This window comes from Tympanuchus pallidicinctus, unplaced genomic scaffold (genome assembly GCF_026119805.1).
Source record: "Tympanuchus pallidicinctus isolate F22 unplaced genomic scaffold, pur_lepc_1.0 scaffold7, whole genome shotgun sequence".
In the NCBI taxonomy this organism is placed as follows: Eukaryota; Metazoa; Chordata; class Aves; order Galliformes; family Phasianidae; genus Tympanuchus; species Tympanuchus pallidicinctus.
Genome location: NW_026294791.1, coordinates 25,685,809 through 25,700,492, shown reverse-complemented (window position 1 = coordinate 25,700,492; position 14,684 = coordinate 25,685,809). Strand labels below are relative to the sequence as shown.

General features: G+C 43.1%; 1 protein-coding gene across 5 annotated transcripts in view; it reads right to left on the bottom strand.

Moving 5' to 3' along the window:
* The window catches only part of COP1 (COP1 E3 ubiquitin ligase), a 128,612-nt gene extending 115,047 nt beyond the window's left edge, over positions 1-13,565 (bottom strand). For 3 of the 5 annotated variants that reach the window (XM_052666187.1, XM_052666188.1, XM_052666189.1), the window contains exons 1-5: positions 13,204-13,565; positions 6,789-6,848; positions 5,101-5,198; positions 3,741-3,805; positions 843-962 (exon numbers count right to left, since the gene is read on the bottom strand). In XM_052666187.1, the coding sequence (XP_052522147.1) occupies positions 843-962; positions 3,741-3,805; positions 5,101-5,198; positions 6,789-6,848; positions 13,204-13,550 (690 nt within the window). In that variant the 5' untranslated portion in view covers positions 13,551-13,565. Of the gene's footprint in view, positions 1-842; positions 963-3,728; positions 3,806-5,100; positions 5,199-6,788; positions 6,849-13,203 lie in introns of all 5 variants that reach the window. The other 2 variants (XM_052666184.1, XM_052666186.1) reach the window with 1 other exon arrangement.
* Between the last annotated feature and the right edge of the window lie 1,119 nt (positions 13,566-14,684).

Here is a 14,684-nt window from a genome sequence, read left to right as displayed (position 1 = left end):
TGTATTCCTGTACTCCACAGTTCATTTCCGCCACTGGAAGACTGTGAGCATTCAGTCTGTAAAGTTCACGACATCAACACACACAGCCCATTAAGGGCAGAGGGGACAGAAAACATAAGGAGATTAGGATTACAAGGAAATAATTTTCTCCCCTGTAATTTTCTTATTCTCTCCCTACTTCTGTGACTGTAATTAAAAAGTAAAGCAAGTAAACGCAAGAAAAATGCAGTCAAGAATTCTTCAAGTGTAAGAGGATGGCTTTTACTTTGTTTTTTGAAAGTTAAGTACCCTTACAAGATTTTCCTGCTCAGAAGTACTTATAAGCTCAATCACGTTTCTTTGTTTCACATTTCATCCAAGTGACAAACAGGCTTGAGAACAAAGAGGTTTTACTTTGAAGCTAGAAACTATACTCCCACCCTGTCATCACCAAACGACAGTGAAAGAGTTAGGTACAAAACTTCACCCCCATGCCCCAAGAGAGCGCCATAATCTGGCTCGAATAAATATTTTTGTGTTACTCCGCCACTATCAGAGGCACAGACTGAGTAAATATTGATTCTACAGGAATAAGATACACAATTTCCAATACAACTTTTCCTCACCATTTCAATCCTACTCAGACTTCCCTTGTCCAAAGTTTGTAACCCAGTTTAATTTAGAAGATCTAGCTCTTATAACTGAAAATGGTCATCTGAAACCAATGGCATGGAATGGCTACATACCTAACTTTCCCAAACCAATGACATCGCTGATCAATCACAGGAACAGCTTGCTTTGCTCTGCACAGATCTTCAAACTGTCTTAATATATAAAGGCACAAAAAAAAACCAAACACTTACTGCTTCTAATTGCTTCTTCTTTTGCACCAGCAGCTCCAGCATCAGGTTGACATTAGCCAAGTCAAGATTGTCTTGATCAGTTCCCAACAAATCTTGAATTATCTGCCACCTGTGGCCATTCTAGAAAGAAAATGAGAGACATTGGACAGAAGGTTCAAGAAATTCAGGGCTATATCCAAAAACAAGTACCTAAACTGCACTATTTCATCCCCTTGTAAAAAATTTCAGAGCAGTTTTTGGAAATCAAAATCCCCAGCTCTCCCACATGTGCAGAAATAGCTCTTCTGTCCCACTGCTCTGTGTAACTGCTTATCTCGTTTGGAAGATATTTTGAGAATCCGTGCTTTATGAGAACACAGCTACTGCTAGGAAAAGATTATTACACAGCCACAGTTTTATTTGATTTGTGCCCTAGTTTTTGAGAACATATTTCTATGGGGAGGAAAAGAAAGCATGTTTATGGAAACTCAGTTGAATTATATCTACCTGAAATATTGTTAAGTGGCAATACCTTTCAATTTTTTTAACCAAGGAATACGTAAAGCCTTTATGCTAAATTCAAATGGAAGAAAGTAGCATCAGCCCATTTCTTTTATGCCCCCTCCCTGCCCACACTATTCCTCTTAAGTGTATTTTCATGGGAAACACAAGATCAGGAAAGAAGATGGAGCCCAGCAGGCTGATCTTTTCATCCAACTTGTTAGAGCTGAAAAGGACTCCTTGGAGAGCAAGCACTCTACTGTACAGCCCAGACTCCCTTCCCTAAAGGTCGTTTGCCCTTCTTATTCTCAGTAAAGTTAGGCATAAAAAGTACCTTTCAGAAGAGAAAAGGCTGAATTACATGTTAACACCAGCATAGCTTTACATTAGGAAGACTCAGGATGCAGCTGAAAGGTATTTGAGCCTCCTAAAACCCAGAGCTGGATCAAAAACCTTGTCCTCAAAAGCTATGACACTAAATCAAGATATTTAGGTTTGTAAGAACTAGAAGTGCCTTCCAATCTAAAGCAGACATTTTCTAAGAAGCTATAGAGTATTTGTATTGGCTACATTAAGACAAATAATGTAACATCCATATAGAACATTATTCCTTTTTACACAACACTTAAAACCTGTGGGAACAGCAAAGACAAAAATCTCAATTTCAATCTGGAACAACTAGAAAAAAAATATACGTATAACTTCAAATCAAGTCAATATGCTTATAGAGAAATTTTAAATAATACAACCTAGAATAAATTTCAGGGTGTACTTTTACTCTTCTAAGAATGGAAAGAAAGAACAAGCACCAGATTCATGAAAAAGAGAAGTTAACAGTGAACTTGCTGAACTATTGAAGATTTTTATTTATTTAATATTTTGAAAGGACAAAAAAGACAAAATATTAACCTGAAAATTATTAACCTGGAAATAAATTCCTTCCAGAAACAGAAAGTAATTGGAACACCGTTCAAAGGCTCGTCAGGCTCATTAGGTAAGGAGAAAGAGGTATTTGAGTAAAATGAGATGTACAGAGAAAGAAGGACTCATATTTGCAGATATCAGATTCTAGAACTGCACTTTCAGTATGGACAAGAATGCTGTAGATTTGTTAATGCTACACACAATGTGAATCTTGCCTTAGCCATCACTGAAGGGACCAGAAAACTGTCCTTACGTACTGGTGCTATTACTTAATGGATTCAACTAAATGATTTAGAAAGTTTCAGAGATCCCTTAATGTGGTTTCTTCAATTAACGAGACAAATCCACTGCCAAGAAACAGCACTCAGCATAGGATTCATTTGCTGTTATATGTCTCAACTTCTTTTATTACATTTGATGTTAAGAGAACAGGCACATTAAGCAGCACATGCAGCATCAAGGCTTCTTGTTTTAGAAGACGTGGTATTTTTGTTTGCTGGCAAAAACAGCTAATAGTGTTTTTGGAGTAAGGTCATAGTTGATTTTCCACTTACTCACAGTTATCTAACATAGAAGCATCCACAAGTATAGTTTTAATGGCACACTGTGAGAAAGCAGAATTGATTTCCAAAAAGCTGCTGCACATTCCTTCAGGTTAGCTGTATGAATTTTAAAGCTAGGTATTAAATCTCTTCCATTTTATCTTCAGTAGAAAATGGGTGGTAAGTAAGCCAATGAATCTTGAAAGCGTACTCTTTTCTGAAGCACATTGGTGCTGGAAGCATTGTTTTCTACAGTGTAACCCCTAAATTAATAAGGCTTCAATAGAGATTTCTTCTTTTTTTTTTTTTTTTTTAACTGAACATATTTATTTTGCATCCTTATTTACGAGTTACGGAAGCCAAGGAAGGAAACCTGAAGAACTAAGACAAATATTATGCAAGTTTTCTGATTAATATCATGTACTGCTCTGAAATGTACAAAAGCATCCACTGCTACAGCAGAGGGATTTCCTCTAGAGAACACAGCTCAGCCTAAATTGCACTCTGATTCCACAACATGAACAAAGCCTACAAGAGAACCAGGCAGTTGTATCTGGGATCAGAGCCAGTACAGCAGTACTCCAAACACATCTTTCTCCCTCTTGTGGTTAGTATTATCCTTCCTTCAATTTCTTTTTAGAACCTAACCTCTCACACGTGATCAGACAAGCCTCTATTACTTATTAGTCTTAATGCAGTAGCCATTTCCAGCACTGAATAAAGATGGTTACCTTTAAATAAGTGTGCTTTCACTGGTAGTTTCACAGGTTATATTCAGTACATTCCATGACATACAGTGCCACTGATATTGGTGTTATTCTCCCACAGAGCATATTAAAACACCAGCTTGATGATATATTCTCTAACAAATTAAGCCCCATAATGACAATTGTTGTACAGAATATTTAAATAAATATAAAGTAAGAAAGGTTGAACATACGGTGCTACTCACTGAATGGTCCAGTTTGAATCGTTTCTCCTCAGATCTCTGTTTTTGTTTAAGAATAAGTTCATTAACTGGGAAAAAAAAAAAGAACAAAAACAAAAAAGAGGTATCAGAAGAGAGATTTAAGAACTCAAAATATGAGAAAATCCATCCCAATTTTTATTTTCAATTACACAGACAGTTTACTAACAACTAAAACAATATGAAGTTACAGACATTTTTCTCTAATCAATTTACTATCTGGACAATATTCTGCGAAGGGTATAAAGACACATAAGAAGTCATCAGCAAATATAATGCCTACACATTAACAAAATTCCTCCAGTTCATTTTTCTAAGCACCAGTGTATCTGTCTTGGAACTGAAAAACACATCACAGAAGAGTCTGAAGGAGACAAAACATCAACAGGTTTACTACAGGCCAAGAACAAGTGCAGCCAAACAAAAACTTTCTCCTTCATATCACTATGTTCATTGCTTAACATATTTTATTTCACACCAGTATGGTAAAGAGACAGAAGTAAGCTCACCACTCTCCCATACACACACTTCTTTTTCTCCCAAAGCAGACCCCTTAACTGTAAGTGTACAGAAACAATGCTTCAGCCTAACATACCCTGCACAACTTGCCTTAGCACCACCTTCAGCACAGCATGCTCGGGGCTAAGTCAGGGTGCTTGTTTCTGAAACATCTGTTTGCTACACAAACACATTGGCTACTGTGGCTCAGAGGCTATTACTAAATGAATACCCCAGCTATGAAATCAAGATTGGTTCTATTTCGATATTTCATAGTCCAACATGTTTCACTCGGATCTTTTCTCCTTGTAACACAGTATTTAACTATTCCCCTTCTTTGTTTCTGCAGCAATTAAGTAGCACTGTGTACATATACAAATATTTTCTGCATGTAATTTAGACGCAAAGATGCATCACATGAGCCACACTGTGGCAGTCAAAGTAGCACCATTCAGCCTCCCCACATCAGCATCTGTACTTCAGAAACAGCGCAAGTTCTTGGTTATTAAACAAATGACAGCACAAGAAATCAGAAGTAATTATAGAGATTGAAATCTCTACTCACCATAAAACATCATCATCTCGCTGCTGTTTGCATGCTATAAAAAGCAAATCACAGTCTTGCTGCCGTAACTCAGCATACAGAACTGCTGGAGGCAGTGGAGTATTAACAATTTATACTACCAGCCACGTGTATTTATTTATTTTAAAACACAGTTGACCAAAGGGCTGATGCTTGGACTTCATTTTCAATCTCTGCATGTGGGTTATTTATAGGATGAATTTACAAGTACGTATCTCCCATCACAACTAAGATGTTACTTACACAAACAAACCTAGAGCTCACCTAAGAAGTTGGGATAAAGATGATCTATGTTGTCCACAACATAATTACATTTGGGACATCTGTTGTTGTCTTCCAAGCTCTGGTGAATACATTTGTAGCTATTAAAAAAAAAAAAAAAAAAAGAAAATAGAAGAGAATAAACAGAAAATAAAAAGGTATACAAGCACAAAGGAAATCGTATAAACCTTGGATAACGTGTACTTCCTTTGGATGGCTAGTTAACAGCTGCATTGCCAAGATGCTACCTACAGTGGAGTCAAGGCATTCCAATATTGACAAAGGGCAGGCTACGGCAAAAACTGGAGTTGGCAAGGATTACAAAATTGTGTTTAAGTATTTCACTCATTTATTTCAGTAAGAATTGTGACAACGTGGCTACTTCAGTCATGCTTCTGTCTTGAATTCATGCTCCTTTTCCACAGCTACAGCAGGCAGATGAACTGCATTATGCAGAAGCAACTTTTTTGCATCAGCCAAATATTTTGCAAGTGACACTGAAAGCTACTGCACATTCAGATAATACTGCACAGACCTCTAAAAGAGTCTCACATTTCTCCCCCCACCTCCCAGTGGTTGTTCTTAATATAAAGCACTCTGAAGGTGCTGTGATAAACTAGTTAGCTACTTGAGGAATGGACTAAAAAGATGCACTTCAGCACAGAGCTAAAGAACCTCACTCCCTACCAAGCTTCAAGTTAACTGAAGAAAGAAACATCCAATGATGCATCATTGCTCTCTTGTACCTAAATAATTGTACTCTAATGCCTTTCATCTTGGACTTCTTAAAAAGAATCCCAGTGATCTGTAATGAAGCATTATGTACAAAGCACAGAGTCAAGTGCTACCTCACCTGTATGCAGGACAAAACATAGCCTGAAAGCTAACAGAATCTGCTTCTCAAGGTGATTGTTTTATGCTCCTAAAATACTACTAGTAAAAAGTAGGAGATTATTTTTTTATTTAACAGGCACTGTAAGAGTGTAGTACACACCAGACATTAAAACCTCATGGGCCAACACTTATTCCAATCCTTAGCTGAAGCCAGGGAAGCAGGCAACTCCAAACCTGCACCTGGAGGGTTCTTGTCCTTCAAACATTTGCTGCTTGTGAAAGCCTGGGATAACACACTGAAAAATACATGAACCTCAAGCCAATCTGATGTAACAGTTTCCTAGTAAGCATTTTGCAAAGAGAAAAATATAAAGGAGTGAATAAAGAAGCAAGCCTGAAGCATACCCTCTCTCTTAGGTTTAGTAGAATTGCAACAGATAACGTGAAGGCCTCTTCAAATTGTGTAAGGTCTCGCCCAAAAGCAAAGAGGGTCTGCCAACACCAACACTGGCTTTCATGACCTTTATAACAGCAACACCCACTGCATTAGATGGCAATAGAAAAAAACCTTTTCATTTCCAACAGAAACAGCTCTGACCCTGGGCATGGAGTGCTACCAACAGTTTACAACCATTTTTTTCTTTACACAGAAGTATGGTAGCATTAAGCTTCATTATAAATACTCAGGAGAATTTTTTAGTCTAACTGGTGGTAACCACCTCTTAAAACTTGATTTCAATGTCTTCAATGTAAGGCCAGAAAACAGAAGGAACAACTCACAAGGAAAGTGATCCACAGCAACGTTAGGTCTCAAGCACCATACAGGATGGATGATCTGTGCAATACAAAGATCTTACCAGAAGCTGTGTCCACATTTTGTCATGTAGGCTTCTTCAATCATATCAAAGCAGATGGGACTGAAAAAAAAAACAAAAAAAACAACCCAGTTATGTTTTTCTAAAGTATTATTAATCTGAAGCAGCCACGCAAACAAGTGTAATCTTTTATGTTTGTAAAATAGAAAAGAACAGGAAAAAAAAGCGCAACAGCAACTCGACAGTATAAAGATCAAAAGGGCAATCAACAGTTCTTTGAACTCTGAGCAATACTGCAGCTTGCTACAACTGGAAACCAGGTACGTGTTCACCCTTGAAGCTTTCAAAAGTTGTAAACCACTCAAAGCCATAGAGCCAATGACAAGCAAAGAACCTCCTGGCCAATTCAAGCTGACCTTAGACTATTTTTAACATAAGTTATGTCTAGGTGACACCAAGATCAGTTTTTAATTCTGTTTTTTTTTTTTCAGCCAACAGCTAGGCACAATTAAAAGAAATGACTCAGTAGTGATGGTATGAGAATCAGCTGTAATAAACTTGAGGCACAGGTGCCAGTGAGGGCTGTGCCCTGCAGGGCACACCAGACAGCAGGCAGAGCAGAAGGACACCTGGAGTTACATACTGCAACAAGTGGGAACCAACAGACCAGCAGTGTTCAGAGTCACAGGAGAAAACAGAAGAGAGGATGTGGGAACCCAAATTAGGAAAACAGGAGAATGCAGCCAGACACCAAAGCTTCAGCTCTTTCCAGAACTATTTCTCAACCAACACAAGCACAGCACTCAGAGCAAGACACGCAGCTCACAGAGCCCAGGGCAGGCAGGAGGTAAAGGGATCTACTGAGATGGCAATGCAGGGTATCAGCCTCCTCGACAAGTGGCTGCAATGGATTTGGAAGGGAAAAGGAAGATAAACAAAAGCAGAAGAGCTGCACGTGACTCCCAGTGCCTGCTATAATTTGCTGCTAGTGATGGTTAGCATGACACGCTGTCACATAATGCCTTCAGAATTTGATCAGCTATCTAGCAAGGTGCTGTGGACAACAGAATCATAACTTTCTATGCAACACATGCAGTGGATGTGCCACAAGCTACATCTTGCTTTCAAGCCCAGAGATTCCAATGCTATCCTCACATTCCTGCTAGCCCATACAAACCTGCACTCGGAGAGAAGTTAACCAGCAGCTGCTTTCTTCACAAGCAGCCTCCCCTTAGGAGATGCATTCTCATAGAATAACCTGTTAAAAAACTGCTAACAGCCTTTGCTGTTTACACAACTCTTTTCTGAATTTAAGATGAAAGCATTTGATGTCGGACTAAACATGCAATGCCTAGCTAAGCAGGCTCTATTTCACCACAATTTCTCCCCTAGAGCCTGAAAAAGATATCACAGCAGTCATTCCCCACATCCCACCACTCTTTTCAGAGGATACTTTTATCTAGGACCCACTGAGCATTTAAAAGGAGGAGCAGCATCTTTTAAAATATCTTTTAAGCCCATAGAGAGTGGAAGCCATGGCCACTGCAAACTAAATCCCCCTCAAAGTGACCAAATTGGGAAGGATGGATGCCTTTAAGTTTGTTCAACCTGATACACAAACTAGGTTGTCTTAAAAACCCCAGAAAATCTGCTACATGAACACAACTGTGAGCTAAGTAGAACATTATTCTTTGCATCACTGCAAGAATAAAGATGCAACTTAAGTAACTAACTGGCACCTGCTCCTCTGGTGCCCCAGCAGATCCCTTACTGTGAATCAGTCGTCCCAAGCCGCACCACATAAGGCATTAAGGTCACTTGTTTCTAAAACAGGAGCAACTTAGTTTCAAGGCACTTTTTAGTCAGAATAAGTTCTCAACAAACTTGGCCAACAAGGATGTATGAACAAGAGGAAAAAATAAAAATAAAAAAAATCAAGCATCCCTTAGGGGCTAGCTAACAGAATACAAAGAAAGTCAAAAACCTGTGGTTACAGAGACAGAGGATGAAGGTCTCTGAGGCTGGTCTCTCCCCACTGGTGATGAAGAGTTTCATTACCTTGCTGCCCCCCGGTAAGCCATATAACATGGCATTATTTGGAGACAAGGGCTAAAAACTGCTGTTTTGTGCAGCATCAGATGCATTTTCTCTGGTACGCTCCTAGCAATAAGTACAGGAAACAACAAAGCTGCAAGGCTCTTCTGTCTGCAGCAAGACATCAGAAATTAGAGCTAAAGGAGGAATACACCCCCCTGACATGACAGCTATCCAAGACCATTGTTTCCCAACTTATTCTTCTTCATACCAGTTTGACTGGAGAAGTGACAGAGCTAAAACAGCTGAGAAAAAGCAAATAGAGCCTGCAAAAATAGCCACTCAGCTCCAGTGTCATTCTCAACAGAGCCTGAAGTTTCCACTCAGAACCATTTCTCAACCCAGATACTCAGTGACTTACAAAGGGAAACAAGATTGATGTCTTTGATACTTATCAAAGCCAAGCTAGCTGTAAACCCATAGAAGTTGCTGTGCACCAGTTGTTTTATGTTAGCCTAACAGAGGGAAAGTTAAGAAATGAGCAGAGGCATGAGACAGGAACTTGAGTCTCACTGCAGCTTGCAGCACTCACTGAAGCACACGGCATGGTGAAACTAAGGCCCCTACACTTGAGGTAGCTCCCATTCGCTGTTTGATGGACTCAAGAAGCAGAGTCATGTAAAAAAGGTGCAGATTACTCCAGAAAGCCACCAGTTTCACTGCTCTTTACCAGATACAGATACCTATTGACTAAACAATTACCTGCCCTACACTTTCTAAACCACAAAGGCTTATCTGTGCATCTGGTTGAAGCAGTCATTATAAAACTCAAGCACATTCCATATTTCCTTCTGTTCCGCAGCAAAGCAGACCTGCTAAAGTTTCTTCCTCCTACTCCATTCTTCTGGGATCTAAGAGAGCAGCACTGGCTACAGGCTCTGAACGGTCAAGCTCTGTGTAAACAATAAAGATCACTGCCGTCAAGTATCTGCCTGATACAAAGCTCAAACAGCAGATCACAAGAATACAAACAACTATACTTACACATGTCATCATTAACATGGAAACACATAAAGAAAGAACTGGTTTTAAAGACCTACAAGCCTACCTTCAAACGTAGCAAGCAGAGCTTCCCACACCCAAGTTAGCTGGGCGTACCTCTGTATGCAATATACTCTCTTCCATATGCTCTTATTTTATGTCAGAGCTCAAACAAGCACTGAAATGAAGCAGCCACTGAAAAGTCAGCCTGCAGTTCAGACCACCCGCCTCCCCCCGGTTTGGGAAGCAAAACAACTGGCAACTGGTTTTAGAAAGTTTTAGTCAACCATTAATTGGGAGGGTTAAGGTAAGGCCTGGGAAAACCATAGGCAATTACACTGCTACAGAGGAGGAAATCCTCCAATTAGAGAATTCCCTTTCAGACACTCCTGAGGCAACTGGAAAGAGGCTCGGCTACACAAGCAATACCAAGTCTGTCTTTAAATTCTACATCCTACACCAAGAGGAACAAAAAGTTTCCCCTATCACCATAAAGTTGTCTAGGAAGTCACACATATGTGCTTTCCTGGTCTGGCGTAACACATTTCCAGGCAGAAGCTGAAAAGTACTACAAACAGTACCTATTTGCAAACCCCCGAGCTCAAGATTTCACAACCCAGACTAGCAGCGTATGCCAGCATTTGCATTAAAGCCTCAGCCTCACATTTCTGAGAGCACATTTTTGGAAGACTGAGAGGCTGTGCACTTAGGCTACCAACAGGATTTTCACAAAGAAGTTCAGGTGAGTTGTGTACCTGAAAGCCTTTCTTCCAGCTTCAGTTTGGTATAGGCAGGATCTGATGCCAAATCTCCGGCTGCATCTAACAGTAACTCACAATCCATACGCAGGAAGATCACTGAACGACCACTGCATCTGGCAGAGTCTTGAAAGCATCCTTGGAAAAGCTGCATATTGAAGCTCTCTCTTCTCAGACTAAAATAGCCAAAGCTTGTTTAAACCAATTCTTCGAACCTGCACAGACACCTGTCTTGTTGGATGTTACTCAAAGTTGCCAGTTGAGTTTTCACTTCTGTATTGCATAACTGTACTGCTACTTCAAGAAAAGAGATGAGTGCTATAATTCAAACCTATTGTTAATAGCAGGTGCTACAGCCCACTGGCATACATGGCAGTGAAGAACCCAGGTAAGTTACTATAATTATTACTTGCTCTTAAAGCTTCTGACCTATAGTTAAGTAGACCCAGCGTGGCTCTCCTTTAAAGTACAAAAGGGCAGTAAAGGTATTTTGCCTTGATTACTGCTCAGCTGACTTTTTTTTTTTTTTCCCTTCTCACTTACTCAGCCAGCAGTATCCCTGAATGAGGAGAAAACAATTAATTACTCTCCTTGCAGCACTTACCTGCAGGGAAAAAAAAAAAATAGCAGCATGCAACTCTGCTTTTTGAATGGACTCAAAGCACTCAAATTGTCCTACAAACATAATGGTAAGGATTTGATGTCCCTTGCTTTCAGCAACCTTATTCCTATGACTCGCAACAAAGCATAAACTGACTGGACAGGGATGGGAAGTGATGGCTGTAGACCACACCATAACGAATATACAAGGGCATTCATCATCACATCACTTACCATAACCAGAAAAAAAGTAGCAAAGCAACTAAGCAGCTATTTCCCCAAACAAGTACCCTTAAACCCACTTCACATGGCCCATGCTCAGACAGAGCACACCAGCCAATAGCAGCTGTCTGCTCACCCCAATTCCACTACAAAGCAAACCTACAGCGACAGGTAATGACCAAAAATTACTTCCATTACTAGCAAGAAGTAGTTGCTGTTTTTCCTGCCTCCAACTTCTCAGCAGCTTCACTTAAGTAACAAGGATACTTCCCATCTACTCTGACAGTTTAAGATCAAGTCCATGGGGCTTTGCTACAACACATGTCCTGCAGACACAAACATCCAATCCTCCCCTGTAAGTCAGCAGTCAGACAGGGCCACCTTGGCAGCTGCAGTCCACTTTCTTTTCCTCTTGTACTTCCAGCCGATGACTTTCCTACAGCTCACGCTTGTTTCTGGTCTCTTCTCAACATCAGCTGAGAGCACTCACCCTACCTTTCTGTTCTCACATTTTAGTACATCCATCCACCCAGCCATAAACACCAAACCTCCTCCTAATGTTTGAAGATTTGAAACCCGCAACCTGTCTTTAAACTGAGAATTACCACCAGCTCCCACAGCAGACACAGCACCGGGCCTTGTTCTTCCACATCTGCTGGATGGGTATTTTCAGCTACAAGCAGCAGCCCTGGCTGAACATCAGAAGGATGACATGTGGGGAGGTTCAATGAAGAAAGCTTTTCTCATCACTGCAGAAGTTCTGAACATTAGAAGGACAACATATGTAGAGGATTAAGAAAGAAAATGTTTCTCATCATCGCAAAAGTTCCCTACTTATCTGGGGTTAGGTGCTGGACTGACACAAACACTTACCTCCAACTAACAGAGAAAGGCCCACATCAGTTTCGTTGGATTTATAGTGACCCAAAAATAATAAAAGCGATGGCCAAGGGGACACAGAATCATAGGGGTTGGTTGGAAGGGAATTCTGCTAAAGCAAGTTCCCTACAATAGGTAACACAGTGCTCAAGTGGCCTTAAATATTCTCAGAGAAGGGAACTCCACCATCACTCTGAGCAGCCTGTTCTACTGCTCTGCCATCTGCATAGTAAGGAAATACAGGACTTCAGGGGCTGGAAGGGAACTCTAGAGACCATCTAGTCCAACCCCCTGCCAAAGTAGGCTCCCTAGACCAGGTTGCACAGGTACTAAAGACCCAAGTGAATGCGTGTCTCCACAGGAGACTCCACAACCTTCCTGGGCAGCCCGTTCCAGTGCTCTGTCGCCCTTACTGTGAAGTTCTTATTCACATTTGTGTGGAACTTTCTATGCTCGAGTTTGTGGCCATTTCCCCTTGTCCTGTCACGACACAGCACTGAAGAGAGCCTGGTGCATACCACGTCTTAGACATTTATACAGATTGATCAGATCCCCAAAGAACTTCTACCTCACTTTGGTATGAAACTCCCTATCTTGCAACCCGTGCCCACCGTCCCTCATTCTGTTGCTGGGCAGCACCAAAAGATGCCGGTCCAAGTCGCATGGATAAACAGCCACGAGTTCAGCTTTCCCTCACCAGGGGAGATGTTCCAGGCCCCTAACAGAGGGATTTCTGAAACTCCTTACAGCCCCCGCGCAGCAACCAAACAAGTAAGCAACCGAACCACGGGACCGGCTGCGGGATCCTCCAGCTGAGCAGTGGGAACAGAACGGCGGGAGCCCTCTGTGAGAGCGGGGGAGACCGCGGGAAGGGCCGAGGGCCGCCTCGAGAGGCCTCGCTCCCCCTCCATCCCCGCACTCACCACACAAAGTCGTTGCTCTTGTCCTCGTAGGAGTTGAGCAGCCCGTTGCAGAGCGGGGTGAGCAGCGGCCTCTTCCTACCCCCTCCTCCCGCCCCGCCGCCACCAGACGAGCCGCCGCCACCGGGCCGCGCCGCCGCCGCCAGCCGGGCCAACCCCGCGCCCGCCGCCGCCGCTGCGCCCGAGCCCGACACGGCGGCCGCCACCAGCACGGGCCGCGCCGCCGCGCCGCCCGAAGAGGACGAACCGGGCGCCATGGCCGCAGAGGAGGAGGAAGAAGAAGAAGAGGAGGAGGAGGCCGGGGCGGCGGGCGGCGCGGCGGGGTGCGGCGGCGGGCGGCTGCCCGACATGCCGAGGCCGGGCGGAGCGGGGGCCGAGCGCGGCGGCCTCAGCGCATCGCGTGCGCGCGGCGCCGCCGGAACAATAAAGTTTGTTCGAAGAGGAAGAAGAAAAAAAAAAAAAAAAAAGAAAAAAAAAAACCAACAAAACGCGCCCGCCCGCGCACCCCCCGGCCCGGCGCTTGTTCAATCTTTATTGACAGGCGGACACCGCCGCCGCGCATGCGCAGCCCGCGGCGGGGCTCCTCCTCTCAGGGCGGGGCGGCGGAGCGTGGCCCGTGGCGGCCGCTGTGCGGCTGGTGTGCGAGGGGGTGTTTTTGTGAGGGTCCTCGGGGCGCTGAGAGGCTCCCGAACGGGCCGGGATTTCGAGCAGAGTCTCAGGAATCCCTCTGTAAGCACGCGTAGGAAGCGCAGCCTCAGTCTGACAGGGGTCTCTTGGCTTCTTCTGCCATTCCCTTCGGTCCTTAGCGATGGCAGCCTCGGAGCTCTGCGTCCTGGCCATCGGTACACACGGCAGCCCCCAGGGATGTGCTGGTTGCCCTGCGAGGAGCCCCTGCCCCCAAAGGCAGTTCCTCCCTAGACTTAGACTTAGGGTGTTGTGAACCATGCTGAGGGCAGAGGCTTCATCAAACAGCAACTGTCTGCTCCTGAGTGTAGGATCATGGAACAGTCTGACTTGGACCTTAAATGCCATCTGGTCCCACTGAGCAGGGACACCCACAGCTCCGTCAGTGCTCACAGCCCATCCAGCCTGACCTCTGTGTCGGCAGGGAACCACCAGCTCTTTGGGCAGCCTATGCCGCTGCCTCACTACTTGTATTGTTAAAAAAAAAAAACAGTTGCTTCTTTTCAAACAGCCTACAGAATCACATAGCCTGCTTTGCATTGACTAACTGTATTGCCTGCCATCAGCTCTCTATGGTTAAAGAGATTTTGAAGCACCTGGTGAAACTCTAGGGCATTCCCCCAAGGTTGGTAATCCCATAACCAGGTATGGGGAAATGCCCATAGAGCTGAGTTCTGCAGCACTCCTCCCAGCACAGGCAGCAAAGTGTGCCTTCCAAACCAGTATGATAACTGGTAAAACTGGTCTGGGAGAAAATGGTAGCTGCAGGTAGGCAGTGTTGGTCAGCTATCTGATGTGTG